General features: G+C 36.3%; 1 protein-coding gene across 2 annotated transcripts in view; it reads right to left on the bottom strand.

Moving 5' to 3' along the window:
- Positions 1–2,197: 2,197 nt before the first annotated feature.
- Positions 2,198–11,460, bottom strand: part of CMPK1 (cytidine/uridine monophosphate kinase 1) — a 39,894-nt gene continuing 30,631 nt past the window's right edge. For both annotated transcript variants that reach the window (XM_017510087.2, XM_017510088.2), the window contains 4 exons: positions 7,691–7,843; positions 5,983–6,059; positions 5,677–5,773; positions 2,198–4,354 (listed from right to left, as the gene is read on the bottom strand). In XM_017510087.2, coding sequence (XP_017365576.1) covers positions 4,313–4,354; positions 5,677–5,773; positions 5,983–6,059; positions 7,691–7,843 — 369 coding nt within the window. In that variant the 3' untranslated portion in view covers positions 2,198–4,312. The remainder of the gene's footprint in view (positions 4,355–5,676; positions 5,774–5,982; positions 6,060–7,690; positions 7,844–11,460) is intronic.

Below are 11,460 nucleotides of genomic sequence, written 5' to 3'. Positions count from 1 at the left end.
ACTTACTCAGTTCAGGGTTTTTCTTGGAAGCTCATCTTGAGACCACATATCTTTTTTTTCTAATTTCATAGAATTAGCTACTGAGAGTATATTTCTTCCAGAAAACCTTCAAAATAGTATTGTAAGAGCATTCCCAAAGCTCACATTCATGGCTTTAAAAAATTTTTACTTTCTCTTTTAATTTGTGGTTCTTCAAATAAATGAGGATACATATGTAGTATGCTGCTTAACTGCTTGACTTCACTGTGTAGAAGACAATTCTTAGAGTGTATCTGTGCTTATCTAACATTAGGGCTGCGATGTGGGAAAGTATCTGGTAACCTGTCTCTGCAGATGTTTTTACTCTGGCTGGGTATGGTGTCAAAGACCAGTGTTCAGAAGTTGCATACAGTTACATTAAAATATATCATAAATAAAAAATAATCTTCTGTAGCTGAAAGACCCTCACCTAGAGAAATGTTCTGATGTATTACTCTTATCTCCCTAAATAAGACAAAATAAACCCTCTTCTCTTACCCTCTTTGTTTCAGGAGGACAAAGCCATAAAGGAAAAGCCTCATTAAAGTAGAGGAACCTAAGAGAAATAGGTTCTGCTCTGATGAACTCCCATAAAGGAGTTCCCATAAAGGTGTAAGCCTGAGTGATAATCTGGATGTGGTATGGTTGACATCAGGTATATGGCAGCAGCCAGAATTCAACTTAGTTCTTCAGCTCTCCGCACAACAGAAAAGATGGTGACCTTCCAGGCTTATCTGAGGTCCAAGAGTAACATCACAAGCACAGTAACCACACCCATCCAAAGAAAAGTATACCAGAATACAAGAGAGTATTGACACTGGCCTCAGGGATGAGAAAATAAAGGAGTAAGTGATTAGGACCATTGTTTTCCTTTCTCCTTGGTACAAAATAAAGGAGCTTCCTTCCTTTCATTAAAAAAAAAAAGTGCTTACAATTGAACTTGACAGCATGGGAAAAAAATGCTTACAATTAAGGAATACTTAATTTAGCTGAAGTATGCAGGTGGGCTAGGGAGAACTGAAATAGAATAAATAAGAATGATTAAAGTTAACCAACAGAAGACATTGGAAGATCTATTCATATCAGAATGTTTTGGACAAAATAATAATAATAACCTCCTGGAAGGCAGAAAATGTGTTTGTAGTACTGTTTGCTTATGCAATTAGTATGTGTTTGAAGATGACAACCAAACCTCTAGGGAGAAGATGCTGACCTTATCTGGCCAGTACTTTCAGCCACTATTATCTCCAGGGACCACTGGAGTGTTTGGGAAGCCTTAATACAAGAGCAAAGCCACAAGTCCACAAAAAGCCTGCATCCTGATATACACTGCTTACTGTTATCTTCCCCCAAAAGAGACAAGTGATTGATGCTGCTGCTAGGTAATGAAATAGGCTGCTTGTGTCTCAGTGGAGACTACTTCTTGAAGGAATGGGATAAAATCATGCTTTCTGCTTAAGCCGAAACAGAAAAACCGGATGAAAAATTTTCCTGGATCCTGTAAAGCAAAAATAAAATTCTAAGCACTCCCACAACCATCTGAATGGATCCCCCTCTAGGCCAAGGGCATTCCAGAGTTAACCCAAAAAACTAGTTTCAGGCCATGATGGGAAGGGAGAGCCAGAAATGCCTCCTTATAGGTCTCCTCCTGTTTGAAATTACTGCTAGAACAGACTCTTAAGTCTGATAAGAAGCATTTACAATCTATTTTCTCTGAATCCTGCTACACAGAGGCTTCATCTGCATGATAAAACCTTGGTCCTAGACATTCCTTTCTATTTATAGTAACTCTTTCAACCAATTGCCAATCAGAAAATCTTTAACTGCCTAAGACTTGGATGTTTCCCCATTCCTGCTTCCAGCTGTCCCACCCTTCTGGACTGAACCATGTACATGTTACATGTATTGACTGATGTCTCATATCTCCCTAAAATGTATAAAAACAAGCTGCATACCCACCACCATACATACATGTTCTCAGGGTCTCCTGAGGGCTGTGGCACAAGCCACTGATCACTCATATTTGGCTCAGAATAAATCTCTTTAAATATTTTTACAGAGTTTGACTCTTTTCATTGACAATCCTGAACTCTGCCTTTGTAGTGTAAGGACCTACATGTTAAACAGGATACTTCTTGATCTTCAATATACTTAGAGAACAGAAATCTGAGCCAACAAATAGCAAAGGCCACAGCACAAAATTTATTGAGATCATTTACTAAATAATTCATATACATCCAACATCACTGAATGGAAATAATGTTATTTTTTTTTTAAAGTAGCAAGGCTTAAATTGGGGTCTTTCAAAAAACTCAGAAACTTCTTGGTGACTGTATCTTTAACAAATGGAATGACAAAACTAGTTAAGTCAGATTATCTCAATCAACTCCAAAACTCAATGTTGCCAATATGTTTTTCTACTTAAAAGCAAACAAAAAGCAAAGCCTCATAATTTAGTTATTACCATGTTTCTCGGTTTCTGTTCTCAAATGCCACAGAAATATATCTGATGAAAGGAAGCAAAGCACCTAGTCTCAACAGTCTTCTTCAAAACTTTAAGGTTGCTTTCATAGTCTCAGTATAAATATTTAGATTCCTATCTGACAGATTTCTTCACTTATGTGAGCAGGAATGCTCTCGAAGCCTTAGTCTTTACTTTTGCCTCATACTAGAGCTGTTTGATTAAACCACCTCTGTATTGGCTGGACTGTAACACTAGATAAGAACTCATTCCTATCTTTTCCAAGAAACCAAGATAATCTGAATACGAACTTTGGTGGCCAATATGTTACAGTACTTAGCAATACTTTGATTTCTAATGGCAAGAATGTTGAAAAATTTATCATTAGTAAGTGAATTTCATAACACATAGAAATAAATGATTCTATTAAAATATAAAAACATCCATTAACTTGTCCTCACTATTCCCAGTGACTTTAAATATCAAATCTAATTATACAAAGACAAAATTATTTGCCCTATTTGACCCTGTGTACCAAATGGTGTAAGTGCTGAAAATAAGAAACATTTTAAGATTTTAAGAAATCTCATATTAAGGACCTTGGATAACACTTAGCATTGGTGACAGAAGGAAAAACAAGTAAGGCGAAAACAAATTTCTCAGAGATTTTTAAGGAAGGATTGATGTGAAAGAATATTCCTTTAGACTCTATAGCCTTTTAAAAATTATTTATCTTTCAGTGCTTCAGCATAATGCCAAAACAAGAATTTACTGAATAAAAATAGCAAGGAAGGAAATCAAACATTTATAAGATATATTTATTATTTTTCTGACCAAAGTGCAATGATTTTTAAATCTCTTTAAACAAATAACTATGAAAAAAGTATTCAAGAAAATAAAAATACAAATGGAAAACTTAACTAGATTGCTTCTTCTAATTAATCCTAACCTTTTATTAAGTCTAGAAAACAAAAAAAACCCTTTAAAGTGTTACTAAAATGCTAACTGAATCATTTTAGCATAAATCTAGTCACATGCATTTCAAGGTTCCACTGCTAGAAATTTTAAGATCAGCTGAATCATGAATAACACTATATAACAGAGTATAAGGAACACAATCATTAGATGTGATCCTTGCCTCATACCCTTAGATTATGTCAGAATAAAGCTGACAATTCTGCCAGGCTCTGAACCCCTAGTGCCCCCAACCCAAATCTTGGAAGCAAAGAATATGCCCTGTCATACAACTTTGAACAAGTTGTAGTAAAACAAAGCCTAAGTTTTCTCACCTTTCTATAGCAAATGGTCAGTTATTTGATAAATACTAAAACACCGCTGAGAATCCATTTTCAGTTTGTTTACCAAACACATTGTACAAGAACTGACTACACAAAAAAGTTCCTTTGATATTTGGTCCACAAATTCAGTTAAGGTTGGAAATTTAAAACTTGCAAGAAAAAGAGAAAGTGGGTATCCCTAAATCCTAACACGTTGTAATTATTAAAGGGATATACATATGCGTACTAAAAAGTTTTGCCCACAGAAGGCACAAACTATAAAAGGGATATTCTTTTTGAATTAAAAAAAAATAAACTAGCTAATACCCTTCTTTGTTTAGTGAGCACCATAACTAAGATGAAGTTAAACCTGAATTCACTGTCTATTCCTGTGACCAAAAAAAAAATAAAAAATTTAATTTATTTAACCATAGACTTTCCAGCCACTAATTGAGATGTAGTTATGAAAGATTAAAATTGCCTTAAAAAGGGGTTGTGATAGCAGCTATCAAAGCGATATTCAAGCATGATTTCAAGGATGCTTTCAGGTTTATAATTAGCCTTCCTTGTCAAAAATCTTCACAACTTCATCAAAAACCTGTAAAGGAAAAAGATGATAATAATTTTTAAAAAGATGATAATCATTGTTAAAATACCACACAGCTAAGTTCTTATTAAAAATAATCAAATTTACATTAATTTTCAAAATGAAACATGTTTAAAAATCACTTAACTTCTTAGTTTCATCTATTTTACTTTAGATGGTAATATTATATAAATAATACATATAAAATTGTGACTATATTAAATTCAATTAGTACTTTTAGGACAAAATATTCTTCTTGATAGCCTACCAATAATTTGATAAAATATAAACAGAAGTGGCTTGTTAGCTCTGATTCTAAAACACAGTTTTCTCATGTATTATCTCACCTCTATACAAAGTGTCAATGGATTAAAAAAAGAGTCCCTGAATCTTCTTCCTCTGGGCCTTTCTCTTTTATCTTATGACTATAAGAGGATGAAGAGTCAGGGAATTGGGGAAAGGGAGATTAGGTTCAGTAAGAGATACTAGAAATTTTGCTGGGCTTACAAACTACAGTTTAGAGATCAATGACTTATAAAAAAAGAGAAAAGTGATAAGTCATGGAAACCTTGCATCTCTGCTGCTATTTGTTCTGTGGCAGAAGAAAGAAGCCTGGAGCTCTTGAGTGAGATGACTTGCCATTTACGTGTTCCAATTCACTTTTTTTTTTTTTGAGATGGAGTTTTGCTCCTGTTGTCCAGGCAGGAGTGCAATGGCACGATCTCAGCTCACTGAACCTCCACCTCCCGGGTTCAAGCAATTCTCCTGCCTCAGCTTCCCAAGTAGCTGGAATTACAGGCTCCCACGACCACACCCAGCTAATTTTTGTATTTTTAGTAGAGATGGAGTTTGACCACATTTGCCAGGCTGGTCTCGAACTCCTGACCTCAGGTGATATTGCCCACCTCAGCCTCCCAAAGTGCTGGGATTACAGGTGTGAGCCACTGCCCGGCCCCAACTCACATTTCTTAAAATACCAGTTTTCTAGCGCTTGGGAGGAAGTTTGGAATTCAAAAACCACCCAATTGTCATGAAGAACAAGTTTGAAATTGTAAATCCCATTTTAGATTTTACTCAAAATGGAAAAACCCTAATTATTCATTTAGTCTCCAGCGTCTTGTTTTCTTTTCTTTTCTTAAGAGACAGTCTCAGTATGTTGCCCAGGCTGGTCTCGAACTCCTGTGCTAGGATTACAGGCATGAGCCACCATGCCCAGACTTCAGTGTCTTGAAAAACTAATCTGTGATAGTATTCCTTTTCTCCTGCCTACCCCAAAACAAATAATCACATTTTTATATGACATGTTTTTTTAAAGACAGGCTAGGAACACTTACTTCATCAACAGATTTAGAAGCATCTATTTTCTTCACTTTCCCCATTTCTTCATATAAGTCAATAATCGGCTTTGTTGACTGAAGGTAGGTCTGAATTCTGCAAAAGAAGAAAATATTGCAAGGTTCTAGGTATCCATCCTTTCTTCTATATGTTATAGGATAGCTCACAGAACACTGGATTTGCCCTGACCAATTCACTTAACATCTTAAACCAGCCATTTTACATGTTTAAATGTGACTTTTTTTTCCTGGACCAAACGGGGCAGGTCTGGGACTGAAGTGGTGTATGTAAAAACTGCACAGTACCTCTTTTCCAAGCTCTCTCTGTTGTCATCACTCCTACCACTACTCTTTCCCCTCTCAAGACATCGTTCAATACAGATCTAAAAAGAAATATAAAGTTATTAAAAAAATAAAGATATGAATTTGCCATTCTTTTAACCTAAAAAGAAAACAGAGTTTAAAGAAATAACCAAAAAAAAAACCTCTACAATAAACCCAATGTGTCTAATTCATTAATCAACATGCAAAGTCCTTTTAAATTTAAACATGTGGTTCAATTTATATAAACTAGGTTAAATAAGTACAAAGCATAATAAGAATTCATTCATGACTCAGTTTTTCCTGTGTATTTTTTTTCAAACTGCAATAAAAAGATCTGTATGTGTATGGTTTCATCTCAGACATATTATTAACTTATTAGGTATGAATTACATGCCTCAAACTTTGTTCCATTTTTGCTTACTTTTTGATAATTCCATAATTTCCAGATATTTGAGTCAACATATTTGCATTTGAATAAAGCATCCCTTGTTAATTGTGATAAACATTCCTTAGTTATAAAGCTGTGGTAACATTCTAAAGTTAACTTTGAAGGGTAAATGAAAACATATTTTTGGGGGTTGGAAGAAAAGAGTCACATTTTAAAAGAGCCCAAGAGGCCAGGTGCAGTGGCTCATGCCTGTAATCCCAGCACTTTGGGAGGCTGAGGCAGGTGGATCACTTGAGGTCAGGATCACTTTGAGACCAGCCTGGCCAACATGGTGAAACCCTGTCTCTACTAAAAATATGAAAATTAACTGGGCCTGCTGGTGCACACCTGTAATCCCAGCTACTTGGGAGGCTGTGTCAGAAGAATTGCTTGATTGAACCAGGGAGACGGAGGTTGCAGTGAGTCGAGATCACACCACTGTACTCTAGCCTGGGCAACAGAATGAGACTTGGTCTCAAAATAAAATAAAATAAAACAACACAAAGGCTGCAGCAAGTCTCTCCACCAAAGACACATTTACAATTCAACCTAAGAACAGCCAACTTCTTTCAAGGTACTACTTCAGATTCCTGGTCTTTTAGGCTGTGGCATTAATTTAATAAAATTTATATGACAGCAGCTGTCAGAGTCAGGCCTTTTTAATTAAATTATTCTGAGAAATGTATTAAGTTATTCAAAGGTATGTCTGGCTTCCTTATTAGAACTACCAGAAAGAAAATTACATTTGTAAAATAAAAGATAAAAAAAAAAGAAAAGAAAAAAGCAAATTACATTTGTTTGCTTTTTTCAAGATCATTTCACTCTTAAGACAAATCAGGCTATGCTGGATGTTTCTTTAAAACAGAAATCTCCCCAACTCCTCAGAAATGTGTTTCTCTTCCAGTAAACAACACCCTAAGGCAAGATGCTCTTAGACAGTAATGTCTACCTCAGAAAGTAGTTCAGCTTCACTAATATCATTATGTGTGTCAATTCTTATTTTTTAAAAAAACAAAACTGATTCTTGTTATTTTGAAAATAAATCAAAATTGCAAAATTTAGCTCCACAAGGATGCTAATGCCAAACAGCTTTTAATACTCCAACAGCAAGACAGTGCTGTTCTGTCCATCCATTCTACCAATTCGAAAAGCACTGCTCCCAATATAAAACGTAAATATAAGTAAAAAAAATTCTTTGTTTTTCTCTAATAGTTGACTGACAGTTGCTTAAAGCTTATGTGGGCAGATGAAGATTTTCATTACCTCATTATTACAGTCAAAAAACAGAACAAAAGATACATCTGCCTTCCCATCCATGGTCTTGTTCCAACCTTGAAGGTTGTCTTGATTTCTTGGAAACCCATCAATCAAGAATTTATTCTTCTGAGCATTGGCAGCCATTGTCTGATCCATTTCCTAAAGGGAAAAGAAGATTTAGGTTCAATACTACATTAACAAAATGCAATTTCTCAAGCATGGTGGTGTACACATGGGTGTTGGTTTTATTATTATTATTTAAACCATAAGTAAAGGGTGGAGGGTACATAGAAAAAAAAAAAACACGAGAAAGAAATCCATCAATGTATTAACATGATTGCCTCAAGCTGGTGTGGTTATGGGTATGTGCCCCTCTCACAATCTCATCATTTTATACACACAATTTTTTTCTGTGGTTTCCAAATTTTCTATAGTTAAGTATACATTACTTTCACATACGCATTCACAAAGTTGTAAATAAACAATAAGAGCAGCAATAAGAGAAAAATAACCATTAACCAATATCTTTCCTCCAGCAACTGTAGACTCTGTCTTGTGTTCTGTTTGCTCTTCCCAAGTCGTATTGCTGTAATGGAAAGCATGTTACGTCTACAGGTGCTCAACTCAGCTATTCATATAATTCAAGTCCAATAGCACAAAGCTTTGGACAAATATAAAAGACCATTAGCATTAATAATTAATGTCAAATAAAATACTTTTTAACTGAAGCTAATTAAAACCAAATGCCACTGGTTGCCCCAAAACAAAGGGAACAAAAGAAACAACACCTTCAGAAAGATAGCAAGAATGACCCATTTCACCTCTTCCAAAGCCTGAATTTAGGTAGAATGTGGGAATATATAAATGGGAGCTGGAGATCTCAAATCTACAAATCCTTGCCACTTCAATCACCACATGATAAGCGCAGGTGCATGACTGTGATAGACCTTAGAGGAGTCTCTATTGCAAAGAAAACTGACATTCGGTACTCGCCATGTTCAAACTTCCCTGGTTCCTCAAGAACAATGGCTGTCAGGACCCATGTTCCCTTTATCTGAGAATTGGTTTTTTATCCTGGCATCTAGCTTCTTCTTTGATATTCACAAAACTTCAGAATGCTTTGGGCCTCTGCTATCGCCTTTCTACCACAATTATGGTAGTGGAAGATATGTGAAGAAGGCACATCAATATTATATTCATTCAGCACATATTTATTCAAGGCCTGTGATCAGGGAACATGAAAAGCAAGGTCATGACTCTTGTCCCTGGGGGGACTCACAGTTGAGTGCATGACAAATACATATACATACATGTGCTAAGTTCTATAATCAAGTATGCAAAGGATGCTATAATAAAACAAAGAAGTCAGCACAAACTGCAAGGAAACCACCAGAGAAAGCTTAACCAAAGAGGTGGCAGTGGAACTGAATCCTGAATAATGAAATGGCATGTGTAGGCAGAGAGGGATCAATGTCCTCCAGATGGTGGAAACTGAAAGTATAAATGAGAAAGCATAACAGCTTTGATGAATCTATAAGCTGGTACAACTGAATCTTAGGATATGTGTAGAGAGTGGTAGGAGATATGACTAGAAAGTAAGCAAAAAGTAAGACTAATGAAGAACTTTGTATGGGACACCAAGGAGTTTGAGTTTTATTCTGGAAGCAATACAGGGCCATTTAAGAATTTTAAGCAGTAAAATAACAGGCTCATATTGCCTTTTAGAAAAAAATCACTCTGACTGCACTGAAGACGATGAATCAGAAGGGGACAAGGATGGATTAAAAGCAAAAAGACTAACAAGAAGTCTCTACTGATGGTCCAGGTAAGAAAAAGAGAATGTGAACTAAGGTGATAGCAATGACAGAGAAGAGAGTAACAGAAGAGGATTAAAAGAAAGATAATTGGAAAGATATGCTCAATGAATGGATTTGGCAAAGTGAGGAAGAGGCAGGAGAATATAGGATGATTCTCAGATTTCTGCCTTGAGTAACTAGGTAGATGGTAGAACCATTAACCAAGACAGGAAGTAAAGGAAGATCACATTTTAGACAATACACTCAGCCTCTGACATGTTGATTTTGAGACACTTGTGAGACATTCAGATAGAGGCCTAGTAGTTAACTAGTTAAAAATATACATCTGGGCTGGGCATGGTGGCTCATGCCTGTAGTCCTAGCACTTTGGGAGGCTGAAGTGGGTGGATAACCTGAGCTCAGAGTTCGAGACCAGCCTGACCAACACGGAGGAACCGCTTATCCACTAAAAATACAAAATTAGCTGGGTGTGGTGGCACATGCCTGTAATCCTAGCTACTTGGGAGGCTGAGGCAGGAGAATCACTTGAACCCAGGAGGTGGAGGTGGGGGTGAGCTGAGATCGCGCTATTGCACTCTAGGCTAGGCAAAAAGAGCAAAATCTGTCTCAAAAAAAAAAAATTTATATATATATATATGATTAAATGAGATAATGTGTGTATATACACATACACACAGATACACACACACACACACACACACACACACACACACGTCTGGCATTCAAAACAAACATTTTGTTCTAGAGCTATAGACTTCAGACTTTAGCAACACTAGCATAGTGAAAGCTTTAGGCATGGCTAAAACCATCCAGAAAGAAATATATAAAACGAGAGCTAAAGACAACCAAGTATAAAACCATAAGAAGCATCATGGTTTAGGAAACTTGCAAAAGAAGAATAACTATTAAAGAGGATTGAGAAATAGCAGTCACTCAGTAGGAAGAGAAAAAAAGAATGCTTTCATGATGAACAAAGGGGGAATGATTTTCAAACAGACTGATCAGAGTTAAATACGACAAGAAAAATAATGAGTAAACGTATCATTATTTGATAGAGATTATCACTGATAACTTGCAAGAGCAGCTGCAATGGAGATAGAAACAGAATCTGACTACAAAGGATTGAAAAGGAGAAACTGAAAAAGTAAAAACAATATAGACTGCTCTTTCATAATGCTTAGCTATAAAGCAGAGAAAGGTCATTAGAGTGAGTGAATAGGGAGACAGGATTTGTTTATTTTGGAATGGAAGCAGGTTACTCCAACCTCTGAGACAAGAGGTAAGAAAGTGTGTGTGAGCCAGTTTTCATTCCCAATGTCTTTAGTTCCAACCAGATGCTTACATATTTCTTTTCCATCAGGCTTCAGTTATTTCTTGTTGTTCCCAATACTGCCTTTCTCTTTTCCCTCACTGTTCTATGTGAAAATATGAAAATACCTGTTAATGACTACAGTCTTAGGAAACTAGCATGAAGAGTCACCTAGTAAATACAAGGTACCTGTTTTTCAGATGTGACTGTTTTTTTTTTTTTTTTTGAGACAGAGTCTTGCTGTGCTGCCCAGTCTGGAGTACAGTGGCACAATCTCGGCTCACCACAACCTCTGCCTCCCAGGTTCAAGCGATTCTCCTGTCTCAGACTCCTAAGTAGATGGGATTACAGGCATGCACCACCACACTTGGGTAATTTTTTGTATTTTTTGGTTTAGACAGGGTTTCACCATGTTGGCCAGACTGGTCTCAAACTCCTTGGCCTCCCAAAGCGCTGGGATTACAGGCATGAACCACTGCACCCAGCCTCAGATGTGACATATTATAGTTTTGAAAGCTATTAAGTCTTAGCATGTCACATTGAAGATGATGATGCACCATAAAAGCAGACATCAAGGCTGAGTGAACATCAACGATGAAAGAGACATGGGTTAAAAAGGGAGAAAGAAGAAAGAAAGAGGTCTATTAAAA

This window comes from Cebus imitator, unplaced genomic scaffold (assembly GCF_001604975.1).
Source record: "Cebus imitator isolate Cc_AM_T3 unplaced genomic scaffold, Cebus_imitator-1.0 Scaffold430, whole genome shotgun sequence".
Lineage (NCBI taxonomy): Eukaryota > Metazoa > Chordata > Mammalia > Primates > Cebidae > Cebus > Cebus imitator.
The sequence above is the reverse complement of the archived record's forward strand: the minus strand, read 5'-3'. Positions and strand labels throughout refer to the sequence as shown.